Genomic DNA, 25,512 nt, shown 5'->3' on the forward strand with positions numbered 1-25,512 from the left:
AGCTCCTATGATGACCACTGTTCACTTCCCCCACCCAAAACAGATTTTTTTTTTATTGTAGATAGGAAATTCTATAGACAAGGTGACATGGACCAAATTTTTCATCTCTTGCTTACCCACTCAAACTAGATCACTTGCTATTCCAAACCTTCTCATTTTGATTAGTCCTGTCATTGCCATTTCCTCCTGCTGAAAACCCCTTGTTCCTCACTGCGTCTATTTCTTTGGACACAAAGGAACATACTTCAAAATGTGATCATTTCTTTTTATTAAGTTTTACTTTTTATTGTTGGGGTAATGTATAGAGGGGTTACAGTTACAGTTACCAGGTAGTAGGTGCATTACTTCTCACACATGGATACCCCTTTTCATGTTTTTGTTCCCATTTCCCTCCTGTCCACCCCCTCCCAATCATCTTGTTTTCCACCAGTCCCTTTCCTATTTCAAATAAACAAATAAAAATGTGATCATTTCTTAGTCTGGCTGGTGCCAGTGGCTCATACCTATACTTACTCCTAGCTACTCCGGAGGCCAAGATTTAAGGACTGAAGTCTGAAGACAGCCAGGGCAGGAAAGTCCATGAGATTCTTATTTCAAATTATCTACTCCCAAGAAGCTAGAAGTGGAGCTGTGGATCAAGTGGTAGAGCCTTGAGCACAAAAATTCTTATTTGTATTTTGAGAGGTTCGTGTAAAAGCAACTTACGGCTGAGAGTGTGGCCTAGTGCTAGAGGTTCTATTCCTCGGTATCACATACTTAGAAAAGCTGGAAGTGGTGCTGTGGCTCAAGTGGTAGAGCTGTAGCCTTGAGGAAAGCTCAGGGACTGTGTTCAGGCCCTGAGTTCCTGTCCTAGGACTGACAAAAAAAAAAGAAAAAGAAAAAAGAAACTCATACATACAGAAAAGTTCCAAATGTATATTAAGTAAATGATCTAACCACTGGAACTTCAATAGTTTTGCAAGCATAATTCAGTAGTTTTACAAGTTTTAATTAGCATTGATAGGTTGAATCCCTATGATAGGCTTCTAGAAAACTGACATGCGATGTCAAGAGGCCATCTTGTGTACTGCCACTGTTAGGCCATCATCATGTTCCCATTACACGTTCCCATTATCTGGTTGTAGACATACCACAGGGCTATCAATGAGTCACATATCATCACTCCATCATGTTCATCTGACTGAGTACCCCAGCAGCCAAGATGAGGGCCTTGGGAATCTGTGCACAAGACTCCAACAATGGGCAGAGTCTTCATCCTGTCCTCCGGGTGCTGTTCCGAGGTGGCCTCATGCCACCTGCAGCTCACCTTCCCCCGAGGACACATTCCTATTCTCAAGATTGGGTAAGAGGGGGGGTGAAGACCAGTGTTGTATTTTGACAGAGCATCTACTGACATGACACTTCTAACATCCCCTTTAACAACGCCTAACACGTGGTACAGCATAAATAAAAACTCAAGGAACATAAATATACAGCGTGGATGGTGAGGTTGGGGTCATGGGTGGGGGGGCAGGGTCCTTACACATGGAGGGAGGGTGGGTAGGTGACAGGAGCTGGCCTGGGATGAATCTGGGGGGAGCAGGAGTCCCAGCTGTCCTTGTACATGTCCAGCAATCAGGAGGATTGCATTTTGATGCCAGCTGAGGCAAAAAGTTTCTAAGACCTGCTGACCACACACACATACATATCACCACCACCACTACCACCATCACCACCTCAACCAAAAACCACGGGTATGGTTCAAGCTACACAAGAGTCTAAGAGAAAGAAGATCAAGGTTCTAGGCCAGAGTAGGCCAAAAATATTCATGAGACTCCTCTCTCTCTCTCTCTTCCCCCCCTCCCCATGCATACACACTTCAAGAGAAAAGACTGGATGTTATAACCATACCTATCATCTCAGCTATCGTGAAGAACATAAACTGAAGATAACCATTCAGGCCGGCCTGGGTAAAAAGAGTAACCCACTATCCCCAAAATAATTCAAGTTGTAAAATGCCTGTCTAGTAAGCAGGAAGCTCAAAATTCAAACCTCAGTTCCATAAAGGGCTTTGGGGTGGAGTTGTTTAAAGAACTTGTGATGAGATAAACCATAAGGGGGGAAAAAAAGAGAGAAAAATAGCTTCACATGTTGTTATTGTATCTGACTTTGTTACCTGCTATATTGTATATATGTTTATTTGAAATAGGGAAGGGGAAATCAAGATGATTAGGAGGGGGTATGGGGGAGGGAAAGTGGGAGAAAAACATGGGAAAGGGTATCAGTGTTCAAGAAGTAACATACCCACTACTTGATGAATGTAACTGTAACCCTGACAATAAAGTTAAATTGTTTTATTTTAAAGAAATTGTGATAAAGATAGAAAATAAGTTATTTGTTCATACCTGATTGTGGACATTCACCAGTTGGATGACATGAGTAATGACATGGTTTGAGAGTGGTTAGCTGCAATTTTAGTTCTTCCTCATTCTAAATTCCGTTAATTATGCCATATTTTTTCAAAACTTGGTTTTCTTGCTTTCTTGTTATCTAAAACTTCTTTCTTCTTCATACTTTAAACCTACTTCAGGATTCATTAACTGACAAATCGTTCCTCATGTTTTTGGCTCCAAATTAATAAGGTATTTAAACACCTCTGTATTCTGGGGGGGTGGTGAATAAGTAAGACTCTCCTGTTTGGTTGACTCCAATACAAGTCATATGTAGGTGAGTGAGTAGATGTTTTTCTTAGCGCTGGCTGATGAAGTATTAGTGAGGGCTTAAGCAGTGACTGATAGCTAAGGGCAGACAAAGATGGGCAGAACTAGATCTGAAAAGTTATCCATCCATTTCACTGTGTGCCTCAGTTTCCCTGCTTTTAGACGGAAACTTCACAAATCTTCACCTACATCGGGTGACATATCTGCTTCACATTCACAGGACTATAAGCCAGAGCCAACACTTAACTGGGTGCTTGGTGTGTGACAGGTGTTGTTTCCAAAGTACTGTGATAAGGTCTAGTTTTTCCTGCCTGGCTGCCTGGGTAGATGCTCTAGTGTTAGCAGTCTATAGAGACACTGATTAGACACCATTGAATACAGACAGAAAGCTGGTCTACTGGGTAGATTTCAGATTGTCATCATCTCTTCCTCTTCTCACAGGAGGTAGAGGCCCCTGTGAAAGGAGAGACAAAACCACTTAAAGATTTTCCATGTATGGAACCCACAAAGCAGATTCACAAACAGCCATCTCTGACCCACTTCTAAGAAGCATTGTAATGAGAGTTCTAATGTTGCCTTTTGTAAAGATGAGTTAAGCAAGAGGTTGGTGACATATCATTATCACATTTTTTAAGTTAAACAGCCAGGGAATCTTATCACAGTTAATTATGCCTGAATATCTCTGCTATGTTGGAACATATTCTGTTTATCTAGCAGCCCCTGGGGAATCCTAGGCTTCTTTGTCCCTGAGACATGGCCAGTGGTGTAAAACCTCTGCATCTGTCAGATTTCTCCATGTGGCGCATAATTGCCTTATTTCCATTTGAAAGTACAACCCTGACATTAATGCCACATAAACCCACCAAGGATAACAATGGCTTCCTGACACCTACAAGGGGACAGGAGGGGGGGGGCATGATGTGGGAATAAACACGCATGCCAAATGAACAGCTTTACAAGACCAGGTCTGAACTTACAGCTGCAGATGAAGTGCTCCTCAAAACAAACAAAAAGAATAAAGAAAGAAAGAAAACCATAGATTAGCATCTCTGTTGGAGCCAGATGGCAAGAGAGAGAGAGAGAGAGAGAGAGAGAGAGAGAGAGAGAGAGAGAGAGAGAGAGAGAGAGAGAGAGAGAGAGAGAGAGAGAGAGAGAGAGAGAGAGTGTTCTCTGCTTTCTTTAGGCACCCATCTAACAGCAACCACAAGAGATAACACTGAGCAAACTCTTAGCCAGGCAATGTGTTTACCCTCTGGAAAAATCCAGAAAGTCTGGAAAAGAGAAAAATAAGATGAAAAAGAGAGGTAAGGAGGTTGGATGATTGCGTGTAAAGAATCAGCAAGTCGTGACCCAGGGAAGGGCAGGAGCTCCAGGTCGCTGTCAGCCTTGGGGAACTGCCTTCAGCTATCCACAGAAACCAACCATTTAGAGGGAAAAGATAGGCAGACAGGGTGTCTAGTGCATTGCTATTTCTTCTGTCCATGTCCAAAGCTGCCCAAAAGGCTTGAGGTAGAGGAGGTTGAGAGGAGGGACAGGCACAGACAATAGAAGCTGTGGGGTTCAGTTCTGTTGAGGAGAGACAGTGGCTCGTGTTTGCAACTTCTTACTAATACAAAAGTGTTGCACAGGTCAAGAGTTTGGCCTAGTGATAGAGTGCTTGCCTAGCATGCATAAAGAGCATAATTCGATTCCTCGGTACCACATCTATAGAAAATCCTAGAAGGGATGCTATGATTCAAGTGGTAGAACTCTGGCTTTGAAAAATCCAGGCCCTGAGTTCCAGGCCCAGGACTGGAACTACCTCCATGGCCTAATGTTCAGCAAATTTGCCAATCTGTGGCCTGAGGACTAACCATCTGCTGATCTGTACATGCCATGCCTGGGACATGTGCCCTGAGGAAGAAGGAGCTGGAGGAGGCTGGAACCAGGCAAAGTTCTGGGGTAAAAAAAATGAACTTTCCAAACTACAGCAGTGGAAGGTTCCTCTTCTCAAACTTTCTGAAACTGAGAAGGCCTGGAGTCACAGTGCAAAACAAAACATTCACAGCTCATCAGCAAGTTTCTTAACTTCTGTGAGAGCCTCACCTACATCAGGTGGTGGGCATCAGGTAGACTAGTGGATGCTAGAGTGAGAGCCTGGCAGATGCATATGTGCACAGTGGTACAGGGTTCCCACAAGCCAGTCTGCCTGGGTGTTCACACACACCACCTCACCCAGGGACCACCCCTCCCAAGAATAAATAGAGGCACACTTTGGGTGCTGGGAGCCCAGGGGACACTTCTTCAGCTTTTGGCCAGGCCAAGCATCTGAAGGTCATTTCTAGCAATGCTTACTCAAAAGAACAAACAGTAGACTCCAAGATGATATCCAGTGCTGGGAGAAATGGCTGTTCACTGGATATGATTTGATTGGATATGAGTGTTTGAATCGTCATAAACACAGAGCCAAATCCTCTCCATAGTCAGGCAAGGTTATAGCACTTGCTACCCCAGTTCTGGCAGTTACAGGTATAACTGAATGGTGCATTGGCACACTCTACTTTAGACAAGAAAGCAAAGCAAGCTGCCACCTGGGAGCAAAAACCATAGACTCCAACTCTTCTTCCAAAACTGAAACTGAAAGGTACTCACCAAATAGCTGCTTTGCTCTTCATCTCCCAGGCTCAGCACTCTAACAGTGCTCATTATTCCAGTCAGGGTTCTCACAGCTAGTGATTTTGAAAACGCGTATGTAGGGGAAAAAAGCATGTAGGAAGGACAAGAGTCTTTTCTTCACCTCAGTAAGCAGGGAGATAGATACATTACTTTATAGGAGACTTTAAAAAAAATATACAAGGCTGGGAGTTTGGCCTAGTGGTAGAGTGCTTGTCTAGCATGCACAAAGACCCAGGTTCAATTCCTCGGTACCACCTACACAGAAAAAAAGCTGGAAGTGGTGTTGAGGCTCAAGTGGTAGAGCTCTAACCTTGAGAAAGTCCAAGGACAGTGCTCAGGCCCTGAGCTCAAGCCCAGGACTGGCAAAATATATATACATATATAGAGAGATATAGATATAGATGATGTTGCCAGGTGCCAGGTGCCAGGCTCACCCCTATAATTCCAGTCTATTTAGGAAGGTAAGATCTGAGGGTCACCATTCAAAGCCAGTCTAGGCAGGAGAAAATTGAGGGAGAGGGAAACAATGTTTGACCAAAAAAAATGTACTCATTACCTTACTTACTTAACTGTAACCTCTCTGTACATCATCTTGACAATAAAATTAAAATTAAAAAAAGAAAGTCTGTGCGACTCTTGTCTTCAATTAAACATCATAACAGCCAGAAGTGGAGCTATGGTTTAAGTGGTAGCATACTGACCCTGAGTAATAAAGCTTAGCATTTCAGTTCCCAGCAATTCCCCTAATGTGAATTTTTCAAACAAACCCCAGAACAGCCCTCAGTCTGGTCTTGTGACTATATTCATGTGGTATGAGAGATGATGAGGCACAGAGATATGAAGCAAATTTGTTCCATCACACAGCTGCTAAGTGGCAGAGGATTCATACAGGATTCTCTGTCTGTTCCTGGCTCTATCTCATTCTAGAGTATCCTCCACACCATAATAAGCATAATGCACTCTGCTCTGGCTCTTCCCTAGCAGTGCTAGCTCAGGAAACTGAATCTTCCTGGATATAACAAGGTAGGACCCGACAAAATGTCTTACGCAATTATTGCCAGAAGCAGAAGTAAAATATAATACCCAGACAGACCTCTAGACTGCATTCAACTGCATGCCAAACCTGCCAAGTACAGAATTAAAAGGCAGGCGAATAGTGAAGTATGCACCAGCAAGTTCATTCAGAGAGGAAGCATAGAGGGATTCCAGGGCTGGGAATCCATTTGGATCCTTTAGAACCCTGATCTAGTCCCCTAGGTTTTGCACTCATTTCTTGTTGGCTTGTACATGTGCTTTCCCAGCTCTTTTCATTGGTTGAATGGGACCCCCAAGGCATTTGGGGAAGACGAAGTGCCACATGGGACCCTATGTTGTCCATGACATGTTAGGTCAGCCATTTTTTGTATCCTTATCTACCTAACAATTTCCCTTTCTTTCCCAGTTGATGTTCCATAGATGTAACGAGTAACTGCTAGTGTGAGTATCACTGTCATCTTGATGCTCTTCTTTCCACTGAATTATCACAAAATACTTGTGAAGTAAGCAAAGCAGCTGTCACTAGACCCATTTTACAGCTGGCAAAATTGAAGTGCAAGACAATAAAGAACAAGAGCTGCAACTAGAGCTCACCTCTCTTGACCTCGTCTCACCTGAGCTTGCCCTGCCATGCTGGAAGGCAGGCCACTCTTCTCTGCTTCTACACTTGTCTACACATGGTTGCTGTCCAAGATTACGTAAGATTTCAATTCTTGTCACCTTTCCTTCCTCTCTGTCTGCTGGGGTTAGCTGGGGACAGAGTCAGGAACAACCCTTACCCTTCTGGGAGGCTCCTCTTGGGACAAGTCACGTCTTAGCAAGAATGAGTAACAAATTTATTGTGCCTTTAGAATTGTCTTTATTATCTAGGTCCAAAACTGGGTTTGTTCTCATCATCACTAACTCAGATGAACTCAGATGAATGGCACACAGACAACTCTGTCCCTGCCACTGCACCTCTGGACCTGCAGTTGGAGGAGGCTCTGAGGACATGCTCCAAACTCTCCTTTGCAGCAGGAAGCTCTGTACCTACAGCTAGAAGCTAAAAGTGAGCCCCTGCCTAAAGGACCTGGGTGTCTGACTGCACTTGGCCTTGTTCCATTGCTTTCCTAACTCTGCCCTCCCAGGGATTGTCACATTTTCCTCTTACTTTACTTTCAGAGAATCTCTGGAGAAGACAGCTTCACATAATTCCCGGGGCTCGGAAAGGAAAATGATTTCCTTTCATGGGACTCTGGCTGCGTGACTTGCACATCTCAGCTGTGTTAGGGAGTGATTTATAAACTGCAGTGCCTGAATCTTTTTCCTTCAACTTCTCCTCTTTCCCTTCCTTCCACTCATCACTTTAAGCAAGACATAGCACACGTGAGCCCCACTGTTTAGAGTGCCCTGTGAAGTCGGCCCCTAGAGGACTGTTCAGAGGCTGAGGTCGATAATGAAAGCATGAAGCCATCCATTCCTGTCTGAGGCAAACAGAAACTGCCACACTCACCATCTCCAAAAGTAAAATGGTCCAGGCCTCAAGTTGAGGGCTGGCTTTGAACCATGAATGTCAAAGCATATTTTCCAAACTTGTCAGACTTGGGTTTCATTTCTAGACTTTTATTATCAAAGGGGTGATATGGAAGAGATGAGACTTAAGCAGTTTTGAGCTGGTAAATGAAGTTTCCCTTCTCCACTGCCACGAAATTAACCAGAGTGAAATGAATGCCAGGCACTGGTTTTCTCTCTGCTACAACAAAATGCAGAAAGCAGATGGCCTGGGGTCATTAGGAAAAGGACTTGTCTTCATCTGATCTGAGGATAGTCCACGGTCAGCAGATTCCATCGAGTCCCCTCCTGTCATTGGATTCCTGGAAAGTGGAGTTTCTGCAGAAGCTGGAAAAAGTCAGACATAAACAAATCAAGCTTCAGACCACCATTCCCACCAGGGGCTCCAGCTGAGTCAGACCCTTGAGAATTTACTATGGATAGTAGAGTGCTGTCTTTCTTTCCTGGGCAAGACAGTGTCTTCATGGCCTTGAAGATCCATACATACCTTTTGGCTCTATCATTCTTTCCATGCCACCATGGCATGTTGTTACCTCTCTAATAGTAACTTCTGTACATAATAGCAGGAGTCCCCATCCCATCTGACTTCTGAGCTGCAATGTCAAAGGGTCTAAGGTACAAGCATAGCATCATGTATTCTAGTGGCAAGCCACTGCTGGCCGTGGGCCTGCTAACATGCTGCTTAACGTCCCCTAGGCCTCATCCTTTCTAATCTATACAATGGTAAAGTAGTCAGTATGTCTCTGAGCCCTGTGCGTACCATGTGGATCCATTTGGGAAGGTCAGAATCTGAGATTTCTGAAGTCATTTATCATCTCCATTTCCTCCTTTACACTAATCATCATTCCAGAGTTACCCAAGTTGAAAGGTGGCTGTGTTAGATGAGAGCTTATGTACACAGAGTGTTCCAGAAAGCAAACAATTAAGAGGGGCTTCCAGCACCATGAAAAGCTATTAGCACCACCGTTTCTTCCTAACCCAGATCAATAATCTTATTTAACTTTAAGACCCTAAGCGCAGCAGGACGATTTCTGCTCAATTAGACTGAGACAAGCTCCATTTGCTAATGCACTGAGCAGTCATGAATGTAAGTGATGACATGCGCATAGAATATTTAGTGCTTCTGTACCCCTCTCCAGACCCACCTCAGTCTCAGGCCCTGCAAAGGTGAAAACTGAGAAGAGGGCTCTAGAATCCAGAAAAGGAACTGGAAGGATCTGGGTCAAGTAGAGCCAAGTTCTTGGGGAAACGCTGGCAAATGAGTCATCTGGAGAGCTCAGCTCATGCGTATATTGGCACTAAACTATAAGAATCCGTACTTATTAATATCTCCAATGTAACATTTATGTAGCCTGTGGCCAACATGGAGTTGGCTTAACGTAGTTACACCATTAGTTATAAGTTCATTTGACAGCTGTAGCATATTCTCTCTTTGTGTCTCTGTCTTTGTCTGTCTCTCTGTCTCTCTTTGTCTCTCTCTCTCTGTCTCTCTCTCTCTCTCTCTCTCTCTCTCTCTCTCTCTCTCTCTCTCTCTCTCTCTCTCTCTCTCCCTCCCTCTCTCTCAGATTAAGTCATGTTCAGTTTATGCTCTTAGGAAATTATTATGAAGTTTCCCAGTTTTTCTTTTCTTTTTGCTAATTCACTACCAATTTTATTATTATTCCGAGTGCTTTTTATTCCTTTTGTTCAACTAGAGAATTTATTGCAGTGCTACTTTTCTTTGAGATAATTAGTAAATAGATGTGAAGATATCCAAGATCATTGAAATTTCCATTCGATAGCATTTTAGTATTTTAAAAGGCATTATATATTCCAAAAATTAAAATATGCAAATTAAACAAAAGGCTTGGGCTCCATTTTGTTTTGGTATCATAGAAAATATAGGACATAGACCTGGTTCTAGACAAAAGTATCATTTTTTCCCCATAGCCATCTGTCTCCCAAACCATGACCACCTATCAGACCAACTGAACTCCGCCAACCTTCTTCTGTGTCTCAGTTTCTCTACATATAAATTGATACTCAACAGTACTGTTTTCCACTCATAGGGAAGTTAAGAACCTATGACAAAAAAAAAAAAAACCCTCCACAGAACACAACTGTCATTGCACAATTTGTTCAATGCCTTTGTGACCATTCTAAAAGTGAGGGTTATCCTAATAAAAGTAAAAATGGACCAGAAAGGATTTTGACTTGCTAAAATGAGAGGGAAATAAGCAAAGAAAGTAGTCCCTTTATCAACGTGCAGTCAGGCTCTGTTTGAGACATTCCTTGCTTACAAAGAGCACATGAGTTCTTTGTAACCAACTGAATTATCAGTTTTCTGGCTTTACCTCTCCAAAAGAATATTAGAAATACATTCTCAGAAGCATATTAGAAGTACATTTAATATAGAAAGCAGTATTTCATAGAAGATCTTAGTCTCCTTGTTTTTGTGTGCCTGTCCTGGGGCGTGGCCTCAGAGCCTGAGCACTGGCCCTGAGATTCTTTTTCTCAAGGCTAACAGTGTACCCCTTGAGCCCAGCACTACCAGGCATTGAACCCTGAACTCAGATCTCTGCCTCCTTGGATTACAGGTGTGAGCCACCAGCAGCTGACTTAGTCTGCCTTTTATTCAAGACCTTTTCATGGATTTCTTTTCTTTCTGATTTCTTCTCCCCTATCCTTCTACTCATTTCTTCTGTCTTCTGACCTGTCCATTTGCCATTTTCTTTGTTTGTACCTTCACTGTGGTGTCTGACTCATCCATTCCTACCTCTTTCTCTTTACTTTCCTCTTTCTCATTTTTCTCCCTGTAAAAAGAAATTCCTTGATGAACATTGTCTTATCTATGCCTATTTCTGCCATCACTCAATGTCCTCTAAGAGCGTTACCAGTTCCTCAGTGGACGCCCAGAATCCCTCACACCCACTGTCAGTATTGGATGCCTTATGACCAACTGTGGTCGTAAGGCTTGGAACCTGGCTCAGATGGTAAAGCACCTGCCTAGTAAGCTCAAAGCCCTGAGTTCAAACCTCAATATTGCCTAAATAACAAAATAAAAGTGAAGTGGAAGCTGAGGTCCTGATGCCAACTAATGGATCCTTCTGGTTTGTTTTCCAAAACTTCATGCATACAGCAGGTTTTTTAAGTCCCTGTGTGAACTTAATAAGACCACATATTTGTTACTTTTTGCTTTCTATCTTCCTTTCTTCTTCCTTCCTCTTTCTTTCGGTTGAACTCAGGGTATCATGCTTATTAGGCCAATGCCATACATTTAGTCCTGTTTTAGACATTCCAAAATAGCTGAGACGGCAGGCACATGGCACCACATTCAGCTTGCCTGCACAGAGCTGAAGTTGCATGAACTTTTCTGTCTGCATTGGCCTGGCACTGTGATCCTAAGTCAGATAACAAGCCATCAGCTATTAGCTAAGAAAGGCCCCCAAACTCTTCTGCCTCCGCTGGCTTTTCACCATAATCTCTTTGTTCTCAGCAGCCCCCTCCACAAATACTATGATCACAGGCATGAACCACTGGTATCTGGCTATTTCTCAATGAACTCTTGGCAAGAGCATCCCAAGTGACTGTAGTTGCCCTGTTTGAATATCTTCTGCACTTTGTGGTTTCAAGAAATACCTTCTACTTCATCTATTCCTTGGAGAGACATTGTGAAGCAGGCCTCTCATGCCCTCCTCTGGGGCAATAAAAATGAACTAGAAGGACTTGCTCTTCTTGAACCACTTTAGACTAAGGCTCTTTCTGTGGTGATGGTATTCCCAAGCCTAGTAGCTCATCAAAATCACCTGTAAAGCAACATAACATACAAAAGAGTCATGGCCCCACTTCAGGCCTCTGTATCATCCTCAGGTGTGACTTTCCATATCTTATCCCAAAGGAAAGAAATAAAGGAAAAAGAAAAAATTACTGCTATAGTTTTCGTGAATTCCAGATAGAAAAGGTCAGGAGATATGATGGCTACACATTGAAAGGCCTCAGAAAGGCTGTTGAGAGGCTTCTGAGCTGAGAATGGGGATCTTCTTGAGCAGCTACCTCCAAAATAACCAGATCCAAGCAAATTGGACATGCCTGGAAGGATGCTTATATTGGTGGGACTTTGTAAAGAAAGGAACAAGGACCCTGGTAATTAAGTGACCATAAATCCATCCAGTGATCATTGTGTTGGTTTTCTGGGAGGAGGATTATAAATGGGAAGAAAGTTCTTTCTGTCTGCAAATGTCCAGATTGGACACAATCAGCAACTTCCATCAGGCATACCACTAAACCCTAAATTAGGACAGGAGCGGCTCTCAACTCTGAAGCTCTCTGGAGGAACAATTAGGAGTTGGTTTAAGAAGTCCCCCCCCACCGGCTTAACCTGCCACAAACCCAGCAGGTGGACTCTGACTGAGGACACCTCTGAGGGCATAGGGGCATAAGCTACTAGCCCAAGCTCTGTGTGCAGGTCAGCCTGGAAAACGAATATAATTATCAGGAGAGTTGGTTAAGAGACAAGTTGAAGTAAGCAAAAATTTGCAAAACACATTAATATGGCCTGATGAGATGCCAGAAGAGCCTGCCAGCTAGGACAGCTGGAAGACCAATTTTTTCAGTCAATACTGAAAGGTATCCACTTAACTATCTGAGTCCACACACCTACTAACTCCCCTTGCTTCTCAAGGCTCAATATTCCTGTTTAATCATTTAATTGTGTGGAAGTCTCCCTCCCTGAAAACACATCTTACACACCAATCTATCCTGGAGTGAAAGAAAAGTGCTTTACTAAAGTGCAGACAGGGTTCTAGATGCAGCCTATAGGCCTGGGTCTTGCCCATGCTTCCTATTGTTATGGCAGCAGGTAGAGGGAACTTGATCAAGAGGGTGATAAGCATGAGCATCAAGTCTCAGCTGGTCCCCAGAGAAAGCTGCATGATGCAACCAGATGCTGCCAGTCCTCTGAGCACTGTTCTTCATAGGGGCAGGGAGGAGGCAGAGGATTCTCGATCCTATACCACGGAGCCAAGTTGGAGAGAAAGGCATGCCATCGTGTGTGGGTGGCAGCTGTGGTGAATGAGGTAAGCAGTGAACGTTCATCCTGCTCCCTACACAGAGATCCAAAGGAAGCCAGATTCCATGGCCAAATTTCAGAGCTTCCCTGACTGGCTACTGAGGGAAGCACTTCTCCATCGTGACTCTAGCATAGGAGATACAGGGTGGCAGGGAGGTTGGGGGAAGGGTCTCCTGCAGGACCTCTCTAGCAGCCTTAACCTCACAGACCTAACAAGAGTTGACATGGAAACCAAGAGACAGATGTGCATCCCTCAAGGCCTAGAAGTATATCTATTACCAATCATGAGAGACAAGGAAAAGCTCATACCATGGGAGAACTCACAGTGACATCACTCGAGGAAGGTGGGAAAAGATGTGGGTTTGGGTAGCTTTGGGGCCTAGGTTCCAGCTGACTGAACTCATTTCTCCAAGTCTCTGACATATACCTGATAACTCATCATATTCACACAGCTGGCAAGTGGTTTGTCATCAACACATTAAGCAATCAAAAATCTATTCAGAAAAATCTAAGGTAAACATGGCTGGGCCATTATTAAGCTAAGACATCCACACAGACTAGCCTACCACTTGAGGGAAATTATGCCATTGTCTTAATGCATCACTGACAGTTAGCTCAAATGAATATTATCAGCCCAAGACAGCCAAGCCTGGAGGTCAAATCTTATTCCTTCTAGTTTCTAGTTGTGCAGCTTTATACAGATCTGAACTCCAGTTTTCTTACTTCTGGGTTAAATGAGACAATAGGAGTAAAATGCCTTATAGAATAAAGCAGTTGCCCAATAAATGCCCCTTCTCAACCTTTTCTGTTTTCTCCTCTCACTGTCAGCACTGGTTTCTATGCAGGAATGCAACCCTTTAGAGAAGGTGGAGAATCAAGGACCCTGTTGAGAAAGTCCTCATCTTGGCCCCTACACAAGATGTGCTGTGGGTCTCTTGTGAGGGGGTCATATGCAAGCGGAGTCTGAAAAATGAATTTGTTGGGGCCGGGAGTTTGGCCTAGTGGTAGAATGCTTACCTAACATGCAATATACACTGAGTTCGAATCCTCAGTACTGCATACACTGAAAAAAAGCCAAAAGTGGTGCTGTGGCTCACGTGGTAGAGCGCTGGCCTTGAGGAAAGCCCAAGGATGGTGCTCAGGCTCTGAGTTCAAGCCCCAAGATTGGAAAAAGAAAATAAACCTGAAGAAGGCTTAGGCCTTCTCTTATAAGCAGCCTGTGGAATTCCAGTGGCAGAGACCTGTTCCCATTTAACAATACCTGGAGCCCCCAGCCGTTCCTCAGCTCAGCCCAAACTCCATGTTCATTTGTTCTTCACATTTGTGAGAAAGCTGGAGGTTAAGGCTGTTGGAGCTCCTGGCCACCTCTTTGTCTTCTTCCCCCCCTCCCTTCTTGCCAAGGATGCAGTGCTGCCTGGTTTAAACAGAACACAGCTGACCATCTCTCCCATTCTGATACAAGTCAGAGGGAAGGCTTCAGGCCCTGAGGCTGTGACCTATGCCCACAGCTCAAGTCACACTCTGAAAGCACTGTCTAAATTAAAGCCTCTTTACATGGATCCCAAAACAGTGAGGTTGTTCTAACTTTCCATGTGGATTGTTCTTGTCTTAGGCACTAAGTGATTAGGGAAGTTTTTTGTTCTGTTTTTGTTGGTTTTTGTTGGGGTTTTGGTTTTGCCAGTCCTGAGGCTGAAACTCAGGGCCTGAGCACTGACCTTGGCTTGCTCAAGACTAGGACTCTACCAGTTGAACCATAGTACCACGTCTGGCTTTTTCTATGTATGTGATATTGCGGAATTGAACCTGGGTCTTGCTCAAGACTAGGACTCTACCAGTTGAACCATAGTACCACGTCTGGCTTTTTCTATGTATGTGATATTGCGGAATTGAACCTGGGTCTTGGCGCATGCTAGGCAAGCACTCTACCACTAGGCCAAACTCCTGGCCCCAACAAGGGAAGTTTTGTGACCGTGGTATGGGGCATTGTCCTCTGTGACATGCATACCACAGCCTCTCTCAGGATCTGATTTCCTTAGGGATCCATATGGGTCACTTGGCATGAGTTTTCCAGAAAGCAGAGGATGGTAGCCATAAATATTCTTCAGGTCCACTTCTAGTATTTTGTTACTCTTTCTTTATGACCATGGATGAAAACCAAGCTGCCTGAGTCCTGAGAATAGCCCCGAAGAGAGCTGAGAGCTGAAGGATATCCCAGGCCCCTTCCTCAAAGGCAAATCAGGGCCAAAGGATCCATCAGGCTGCTTTGTAACTGTCCAATGCCAGGGTTTTGTGTAAAGCACCAAGAGGGAATGACAGGAGGAGTACATACAGAGCAAGATATTTTCTGGGGCTGGCACAACATCCTGGGTTCCATCCCCAATATCAAAAAGAAAAAGGAAAAGACATTTCCAAATGTTAAATTTTTGAGGAGAAGGTATAAAGGAATCTTCTAGAGTGAGAGTGCCTTGGGTAGGGGAGTTTAAAATGAAAATGTATCCAGAATAGAGCTAGATCCTAAGACCCCAAATTCTCCTGTGCCAGTCCTTTCTTGTTCTCCTATCCCATGAGCTATACCCCTTGCCCACGAATAGTTTGGGGAAGACAGTGAGGAGGGAAGGAGGGCTGGAAGTATTTGAAGCTAGCCTGGTACTCACCATCTGCCACATCATCGCTGGTTCCACTGGCAATAGTTTTCCTGTGTTGGTTTCCCTGAGCACTTGGTTCTGTGAAAGAGCACAAGGGGAAAGAACAGTGAGAACCGCCACATATATGGGCACCGGGTCTGCGGGAGAAGGCTCTCCATGCCTGTGAACCCAGCAGCCCTCAGATGTTCCCACCAGGCACAGAGCGATACCACAGTTCCAGTGGTGAAATGCAATGCTGGGAGGGCTGAGAGACATTGCACATGTGTAGTGGACTCGGTCCCTAGAAGACCTGGGAATGTGTCTGATTCTGAGACCTGGGGACCAGAGAATGGCTTAAGGAGAGGCTCTCCAAGATGGCTCCTTTCTTGCTTCTGAATTTCTCTGTCTCTCTGTCTCTCTTTCTGTGTCTCTCTCTACCCCTCCTTCCTTCCCTCCCTCCCTCCCTCCATTCTTCTCTTCTCCTCCCCTCTCCTCTCCTCTCCTCCCCCCTCCCCCCTCCCCCCTCCCTCCCCCCTCCCTCCCTCTCTCTCTCTCTCTCTCCCTCCCTCCCTCCCTCCCTCCCTCCCTCCCTCCCTCCCTCCCTCCCTCCCTCCCTCCCTCCCTCTCTCTCTCTCTCTCTCTCTCTCTCTCTCTCTCTCTCTCTCTCTCTCTCTCTCTCTCTCTCTCTCTCTCTCTCTCATCCTAGGGCTTGAAGTCAGGGTCTGGGCACTGTCCTTGCACTTTCTCAAGGGAGGTGCTCTACCCCTGGAGCTACAGTACCACTTCCCCTCCTGGCTCTCTTAATGCCAGAGTGGAGTGGAACTGACTCCCATATGAAGAACACAGGAAAGGCACGGCTGAGCCCCCTTCTGCTGGGCTACTTTGGTCTTTCTTGACACCGTTACTCCTTAGTCTCCTGAAGCTCATCCTTCTACTCTTCCCCAACCATCCACACACACCAGAGTGTGTCTGCCATGGAAGACCACAGAGGGGAAAGAGATGGCATGAGAAAGGAGGTGGCCTATGTAGCAATGTTCCTGCATCATCTCTTCCACCGTGGGTCATCCAACTGCATGCATATGGGGGAAAATGCCCGAGATGCTTGACTGTACTGTGGGGTCCTTCAGCAATCAACATCGGCACCTGTGTCTGTTGGAAATTCCCATCCTTCCAAGTTCTGTTGAAAGTCCCTGTACTCTAGGGACCCCAGAGCAGACCCCCAAGAGACATGCCCAGGCCTAAAGCCTGAGGACCAAGGCCAAGGCTTGCAACAGGAAGTCGAAGCTCTCACAAAAGGGCTGAAGCATGAAAAGGTGGGATTCTTTCTTTGGGGATGGTTTTTCCTAATCTGTACAGTGACATTGTCTGGAGCCTTAGGGGTTGGCTATCCCCTTTCCCTGTTTATACACCCCCTCTCTTCCTCTTTATTTCAATCTCCAATAGAGGCACCCTTACTCATTTTACTCTAGGGGTACATTTCCTTGGTGCAGAAATGGACGTGAGTTAGATTCTACTGACCAAAGCTGTGGTCCAGATGCTGTTTCCCACACTAGAAAGCTTGGGAACCCCTTGTTGGTGGATGGATACAGTGGTTTATACAGGGTTTCACCTGTATATATCTTCTGGGAAAATTCAGCCCTATCCTAGTGCTAAAGCCTCCAGCTCTCCTCTCCTCTCTCCCATCCTCACAAGGCAGAACATCCTTCTCTCTTTCACTTTGATGTCCATTCTGACATCAAAGAAAAGTTTGAAAAAATTATTACTCTAGCAAACTTCTGTGTGATGAGGATGGCATGTTGGGGGAGGGAGGGGATGGTGTTGGTGAGTAAGAAGCTAAGAATATAGAAGCTCAGGGGCCAAGATCACTTATGAGAATGCCTCTTGGTCTTCATTAGACAGTTGTTTCTAGTTTTTGTTTCTTTCATCTAAGTTGATTCTTTTAAGTGTCCCCATCTATTCAAGCTTGGCAAAACCAAGGTTTTGCTCCTGAGGATGCTCAGGCTTTTGTTTAAAGTTCTGCAAATATCCAACTCTTTTCAAATGGGATAGCCATCATTCAAATGAGCATCCTGCATACATCAGCTATATCAGTAAGGGACCCTTAGATTGAAAGGTCTGGGGCCTCTGGAGCAGTTGAAGATTAACAACTATCAGAATGACTCCATTTTCATCTCCTGTTTCCTTCAGTAATTCATAAAGATTTGCATCTTGGTACTGAATTTCCCCTTCAGGTTCACATTGCCATCTGAATCAGGTAGGCTGGGACAAGTCTGAGAATGTGGGTAGACTGCTTCTGCCTTGAGACCTTATTAGATTATAGATTCTTTGGGGGGAACCAGGAGCCAAATAATGAGTGAACCATGATCCAGTTTTAACACTAGTTTTCTTTATCCTAAACTCCCACTGCCTTGTCATTCCTGGAGCAGTGTGAACTAACACGTTTTGTTTCTCTTCCCAATTTTAGAAGACAGGAGAATAAGGAAGGAGGAAGGTTCTGGTATGTGAGGGAAGGTCTGGCAGTCACCTCTAGAGCTGAAGACAGAAAGAACATTAAAAGCATTCCCCTTCACTGGATTGACTGTGGAAAAGCTTCTCTTTTTTTGGACAGAAAAGAGTCCTAAAGAAAAGCATGGAAGAAGACAGTGAAGATGCACCCAGCAGCCAGGCTCATCTCACTCCCCAGAACACAAGAGAAAAACATTCAGAATGTGATCAGCAATCAGCAAACTGATCAGGAGTATGTGCCACCTGGAAGGTGCTAGTGGACAGGATGCAATCTGGGTCAAACCTGCAGACCACAGGACCAGCTGGACACACATCATTCATAGGGAAACATGTGAAGTCATTCATGGGTAAACAGCCCACGTTAAAGATGAGGCCTCTTCCTTTCTGCTTACCTTTGTCATCAGGTGGAGTTTTGTGTCTTCCCATAATCTCATCCTCTGTGGCATTCAAGTTCCGAATCAGAAAGTAGGTGGTCATTTTCCCTTTTCCTTTCACCTCAATTTCACCCCTCTCAACAATTTCAAATCCCTGATTTTCCAAGGCTCTGCACAGAGACAAAAAAAAATGATGCCAGAGATGAAAGACCACAGAGAGGGTAATGCAAGAAGTCCAGAGGAGGGGGGACCTGAGACATGAGCCAGAGCTTAGGGGCAACAGGGAAGGCAGTGGAGAAAGGAGGAAAACCAGGGCAGGTATTCTGAGCAGGGAACCAAAGATCTCAAGAGTGTTCAGGGCCAGCTCACCCAATCGCTGTTGAGTCCACCACAGTGCTGCACCCTATCCCTCACACAGGAGGCCTCTTCATTTCTCCTTGTTACTGCTTGTTAGTTTTGCCCACCTCCACCCCCCAGTGCCTCAGTTTTGTCTAAATTCTTCTTTGAAATTCCTTATTCAATATTAATCTCAGGTCTCTCCACAAATCTTTCCTTCCCAGGGTCAGACCCCTGCCCGAATTCCATGTCATGCTCTAATTTCTGCAGGCAACAAAGTAGAGTTGTTAGAGATCAGAGAGTCTGACCCACGGCTTGCACCTATGTTCATTTTCCTGGCCTACTTGGATAGGAGGCAAGTTATTAACACTTTCAGCCTATTTTTCACATATATAAGTTAGAATAATAGTATTCGATCTTTATGAAGTTATTCAACAGCAAATGAATTAACATGAGTGCAGGAATTAAATAGAATTAAATAGAGCCCACTGCAAGTGCTTAAGAAATTGTAAGCTTGCCTCATATATATATATATATATATATTCTATATTATATAGTATATATAGCACATATGTTATATATACTATTTGTATGACATACACATGCTATATATGCTATATACATGACATGTCACATATATATATTAAATTCATATAATTGTACTTAGCTCACTTCAGAAATAATTTACTAGGAGGGTGGGCATAGAGATTCTCACTTGTAAATCTCAGCTACTTGTGATGAAGAAATAGGTGTTTAAAGCCAGCCAGGGTCAAAGGTTGGTAAGACCATTTCAAAGAATAAGGAAGGCATGATGGGATGCATGCGTAATGCCAACCACATATGAGTCAGAGGTAGGAGGATCACTGTCTAAGACAGGGCTGAACAAAATCACATGATGCTATCTGAAAAATAAACTAAAGCAAGAACAGCAGGACTCAAGTAGTAGAGTGTGTGCTTGGTAGGCACAAAGCCCGAGTTCAAAACCTCAGCACTGCAGGAAAATAATTAATTACTAACTTTCTTTTTTTCCTCCTCTAGACTAACAGTGAATAAATCTTTTCAATAAAAGATAAGATAATATGCATTTCAGGCTTTCTAGGCCTTACAATCTGTTACAACTACTCAATACTGCTCTTGTATCAAGACATAAAATAAAGAATATGTTTACATACCAATAAAAATAAGCGTCCAGTTTTATATGTAGCCTGTCAGTTATAATTTGTTTTTCTTTCACTAAACTATATATTTCTTGAGAGTAAGCATTATGCTAGAGTAGAAGTTGAATATATTTATTATCTATCACAATGCGTCTCAGTGATGCACAGGAAATACAGCACGCATCCCTCCACTATTCCCGATCCCAGGGGTACTAGGCATTGGCTACATTCTGGAAGAAGAAAGGGACGGAAAAGAAGAAGGCATGAGTCAACGCAGGAATACCTGTAGGCTGTGGGGCTGAGGTGCACTTTGTTGGGAAGCCCATGACTTTCCATCCTAGAGGCTGTGTTCACAGTGTCACCAAACAAGCAGTACCGTGGCATCTTGTCTCCCACAACACCTGCTAAGACTGGTCCAGTGTGAATCCCCACTCTGATCTGCACAGAGGAAACCACACTGAAAAGAGACTATCCTTTTGCTTTTGCTTTTATGGCTTTATTTACATAAAGTGTAAACCACAGATACTAACATATTTAGCTCCGTAAGTACAGAAATATATATATATGTAATATATATCATTGTAATTGCCATCACCCGAACAGAAAAAAACCAATTTCTTATTTCCTTTAACATTAATTTGCATGCTCTGTAACATCCCATAAATGAAATTATACAGTTTTCAGTGTCTCATATCTGTCTTCATTGACTTAACATAGTGTTTCTGAGATTCATTTAGGTTGCTGTTGTGTATCAGCAGTTTATTATTATTTTTGCCAGTCCTGGGCCTTGAACTCAGGGCCTGGGCACTGTCCTTGTACTTTCTCAAGGCTAGAGCCCTACCATTTGAGTCACAGCAACATTTCTGGCTTTTTTGTGGTATCGAGGAATCGAACCTGGGTATTTGTGTATGCTAGGCAAGCACTCTACCACTAGGCGAAACTCCCGGCCCAGCAGTTCGTTATTTTTATTGATGAATAGTAAGGCTCCACCATGATTCACTGATCCATTCTCGTTGTAGTCTGGAACTATTACAGCATTAAAAGCTGCTGTGAAGATTTCTGTACAAATAATTCAGTGGACATACACTTTTACTCCTCTTATGTAAATATGCACAAGTGGAAGCTCTAATTCTGGGTCACGTGTGTGTGTGTGTGTGTGTGTGTGTGTGTGTGTGTGTGTGTGTAGTTTTCTCATTGAAACAAAATTTCTGAACCATTCTCCAGAGTTCATTCTCAGTTGGCCATTGTCTAGTCCACCAGGAAGAGGATCCTTCCAGAAGTCCAAATGTCTTTACCATTTTGGCCTTCCAGTGTATAGAAAATGGTGTCTCACTGTGATTTTTATTTGCAGGTCCCTAGTGTCTAATGATGCATATTTTCACACACATATTGTCTATTATGGTATCTCTTTTGTAAAAAGCCTGTTCAAGTTTCTTTTCTCATTTAAGAAATCGGATTGTACACATTTGTTTTTAATGAAGATGTAACTGCCTATCTATTTGGACATGTGAAATATTCCTTAGCCTTTGTATATTCATTTTCTTTTGTTTGCCAGTCCTGGGACTTGAACTCACGGCCTGAGCACTGTCCTTGGGCTTTTCTCAAGGTTAGAGCCCTACCACTTGAGCAACAGCACCACTTCTGGCCTTTTCCTATGTATGTGGTACCGAGGAATCGAACTTAGGTCTTTGTGCATGCTAGGCAAGCCCTCTACCACTAGGCCAAACTCTCTGCCCCATTTATTTTATTTAATAGTAAGAACATTTGATATCGTTCAATACACTAACTTGCTTAAACATTCATATGAAATTCCAGACAGGGCATTTAAACAATAGCCCTTCATGTTCTCACATTTGTAGAGGCTGGAATTCTGAGTCCAAATGTGGGCAGATTGAGTTTCTCTTGGGGCCCCACTCCATGACTGTCACCATGTCTCCACATGGCCTTTTCCCTGTGCAGGGAGCCACCCTAACATCTCTGTGTGTCCATTTTCTCTTCTTATAAGGACATCAGTCAGAGTGAAGTAGCCTCTCCCTCCAGGTCTCCTTTTATGTTGTTTAACTACATCGAGGCCTTGTCTCCAAATACAGTCACGGGAACTAAAGTCCAGGACCTCAGCACATAAATTTTGAGGAACACAGTTTTGCCCTTCACAATACATATTATTATTATTATTATTGCTTTTCTGTTCATTGCCTTTCTACACTGAACCTGGAACCTCTTTCCTAAGGGCTTCTGTCAAAAATTCTAGTTTTTATGGTTAGAGTGCTCCTTGCCCCATCCTTTGAAGTGCTGTTACCATGTACTTGGCAAAAGCCCAGAGTACATACATCATAAGAGCTTTTCTAGTTCTCTTAACGTGGCCCTTCATGGGCCACTCCCTTGCATTTGAGGGGGACCCCACACATCTCAAGAAATTCTCAACTCTTCTCCGCTAGCCCCAGCCTTTGGCTAAAGAATTTTGTGTGTTTGGTGTAGGCCTATGGGAAAGAACTAGTAGATAAATGCGAACCATGTGGCTGAGAATTTTAACTAAAGGAACTAAGATTAGGGACACTAAGCTTTCGTTCTAGTCCCATATATCATCATGAAAAGCTCACTAAATTTTAGCTTGTACTGTTCTTATGTTCACCTCTGCAGGCTCACTTTTCCTGCTGCTCTATCTCGAATAAGTATAATCCTAATGTCTTCTCTTGGAAAGTAAGAGTCGTTTTCTATAATTTATTCCTGTTAGGATTTTTTGCTCACTGTTAGGATTGAAAAATCTACTAACTGGGCCTTTCTTGTCTTTTCATATTAGATTTCTTTCTGCCTGAAATGAGATTATAAAGAAAAGGGCCTGTTAATACATTTCTAAATCCTTCAAAGCATCTCATAATACTATCTCCTACATGCATGCTATGTCTTCCCTAAATGTATATTAGAAAGTTCATGAACAAAAGAAGAAAACATCTCAGTACATACTAGTCGAGAAATGGTGGCACAATTCTCTAAAGAGGTAAGGCACGTTAGTCCTTGCCACTACATCCTTGAATAAATCACAAAATATATTGTTCTTGATGGCTGAGGAATGATGTTCTATTCTTAACTTAGAATTGCTAGCATCCTTTCATAGTTGTTTGTTTAAGGTTTTGTCTTAGTACACCTGGAAATCTGGTACTTTAATTTCATTCTTATTGGTGCAGCATTGTTTCCATCTATTGCTACTCTCTTCCATTCCTCCTACTGACAGCATATATTTCCAATTATTTTTTTTTCTTCAATGGCTTACATTACAGTCCTTCAATGGAAAGGCTCATCTCTTACCTGACCTTATCTCTACCCTCTCACCACTTCCTCATTCTGATTTTTACTTATTACATGGAAGGTTTTATGCAACAGATATGCACTATGAGTTTCCAATAAATCAAGGGACTGTGATTGTTTTGTTCTTGTGATGGCCTAAAGTCAGTTTTACTTAGAAAACTACAATGGCTATTCTAGCCAGGATCCACACTACTTTGTCTCCAAATCTCTGTGGTATGGGTAAGTAGAGCATATTTTCAGAACCTCCCATAAAGGGTTATAACTTGGAAAAGTCATTATCCATCTTAAAATTGGTTTTCTTTTCATTTGGCTATTAAATTTAGTTTGAGTTTTGGCACGGGTAGGGCAGGGATGCAGATGTAAAAAGGTAGAGAGGACAGGCTCCAAACCATCTCCAAGGGGAGATCAGGAACTGCTGTTGGCAAAAGAATTCTTTCGATTCTCATCTCCCAGGCTGTCCAACTTCCATCATGTGAATAGATGTACATGCATGGAAGAGTGCTTCCTGAGAGAAAGGCGAGCAGATGTCGTGCTAACAGTACATAGTGGAAGCAAAGCCATCCTGAATATCTTAGGGCATCACCATGCCTGGGTTTGCAGACAGAAGGCAGCTTCACACCTCAGCCTGAGCTCTAAACTGTCAGACAGCATGTTGAACATGCAATTTTCCCAAACGGGGCAAAGTTGGCTGTGCTATAAACCTAAGCCACCTGTTGAAATGCTTTAACAAAAAAGCAGGAATTATAAATGAGCTAGCATTCAAAATAAAGGGAGTCCTACAAAGTAAATAGAGAAACATGTGTAGCACCATCTTGAGTTATAGACAAAGGAGGGCTGGAGTGAATCACAAGAAAACCCATAGCCTTTTCTGAAATTTGAGAGAAGTTGAGACCCTAGGATGGATGGAAAGATAGATAGATAGATAGATTATCTTTTTTTCTTAGACACATAGGCAAGAGAAGAAAAGCCTTTGGAGAAATTCTCCATTTTAAATACTGTGACACACCCCGTCCTGAGCAGAGGAGAATTCCGCTTTTGTGTAAGACATGTTTGTATGAAGCAAGGTGTTCATTTGTCCTCTACCTGGATGGCTTCTCCAGTAACAGGATTCATCACTTCTTTCGCAGAAATTCTCATCCCCAAGGCAAAATTCGCCACCCTTCGAGCATGGCTTCCTACTGGAACTGGCACGCCGCCGACCACCATATAAGCATCACCTATTGTTTCCACCTGCCAGGGGGAAAAGGTACTCAGAGAGATTCCTCCACATACTGAACATATCACTACATTGGCTTTTAATTCCTAACATTGAGACAAGAACCATGTTACAACTGTGACTCTCTGCTAAGGGTTTGAAGAACATGAAGGAGGTGGGAGAAGGAATATGATATGGAAGAGCCAATGAGGACTTGATTTCTTCTTTTGATAGCACTGGGGTTGAACTCAGGACTTCGTACATTCTAGGCATGTGCTCTATCACTCTACTCTACCTATTCAGTATTTGTCCGTCGTGGGACTTGAACTCTGGGCCTGGGTGCTCTCCCTGAGCTCTTCAGCTCAAGGCTACTGCCCTACCCCTTAAGACACAGCACCACTTCCAGTTTTCTAGTGGTTAATTGGAGATAAGAGTCTCAAGAAATTTTAGTGCCTCAGATGGCTTTGAACCACAATCCTTAGATCTCAACCTCCTGAGTAGCTAGGATTACAGGCATGAGCCATTGCACCTGGCTCTCTACTGCCTATTTTTTAAGGTAGGTCTTGCTTCCTTCCTGGGCATGTGCCTGAGACAGGATCCTCCTGCTGTGGGCTTCCCACTGTAGCTGGAATCACAGACACATGCCACTTCATACAGCTTCCTTCTGGAGTTTCACAGAATTTTCTACCACATAGCCTGACATGACACATGTGCACTACTGCACTCGGCTATGGATTACGAGGGTTTTCAAGATGTTTTCTGCTAGGCCATCTCTGTACCACGTTCCTTCTGTTTTTAGCCTCCCAAGTAGCTAAGGTTACAGACGTAATACATGGGTACCTAGCTCCTTTTTCTTTTCTTCTGAAGATAGAACCTGGCCCATTCCTAAGCTACATCCCATCTCCCTTTCTACTGTTAGTGGAAACAAATCCCAGAGAAGATGACCCTCTGGGTAGTCATATGATGCTCTTAGATAATACTTGTTGAATGTAAATTTTTTATTGAATTCAGGAGCAGAAAACTTCTAA

General features: G+C 43.5%; 1 protein-coding gene and 1 pseudogene across 2 annotated transcripts in view; both read right to left on the minus strand.

The window, feature by feature from the left end:
* Nucleotides 1–1,046: 1,046 nt before the first annotated feature.
* On the minus strand, nt 1,047–1,324 carry LOC150057005 (ragulator complex protein LAMTOR5 pseudogene; annotated as a pseudogene).
* A 6,661-nt stretch (nt 1,325–7,985) lies between these two features.
* LOC150057006 (putative guanylate cyclase soluble subunit beta-2) overlaps nt 7,986–25,512 on the minus strand; it is a 47,155-nt gene continuing 29,628 nt past the window's right edge. For both annotated transcript variants that reach the window (XM_090342192.1, XM_090342191.1), the window contains exons 11-15: nt 24,373–24,519; nt 20,267–20,421; nt 18,509–18,660; nt 15,642–15,710; nt 7,986–8,267 (exon numbers count right to left, since the gene is read on the minus strand). In XM_090342192.1, coding sequence (XP_090198318.1) covers nt 8,122–8,267; nt 15,642–15,710; nt 18,509–18,660; nt 20,267–20,421; nt 24,373–24,519 — 669 coding nt within the window. In that variant the 3' untranslated portion in view covers nt 7,986–8,121. The remainder of the gene's footprint in view (nt 8,268–15,641; nt 15,711–18,508; nt 18,661–20,266; nt 20,422–24,372; nt 24,520–25,512) is intronic.

Source organism: Megascapheus bottae, chromosome 11 (genome assembly GCF_031878675.1).
Source record: "Megascapheus bottae isolate mThoBot1 chromosome 11, mThoBot2.hap1, whole genome shotgun sequence".
Taxonomy (NCBI): domain Eukaryota; kingdom Metazoa; phylum Chordata; class Mammalia; order Rodentia; family Geomyidae; genus Megascapheus; species Megascapheus bottae.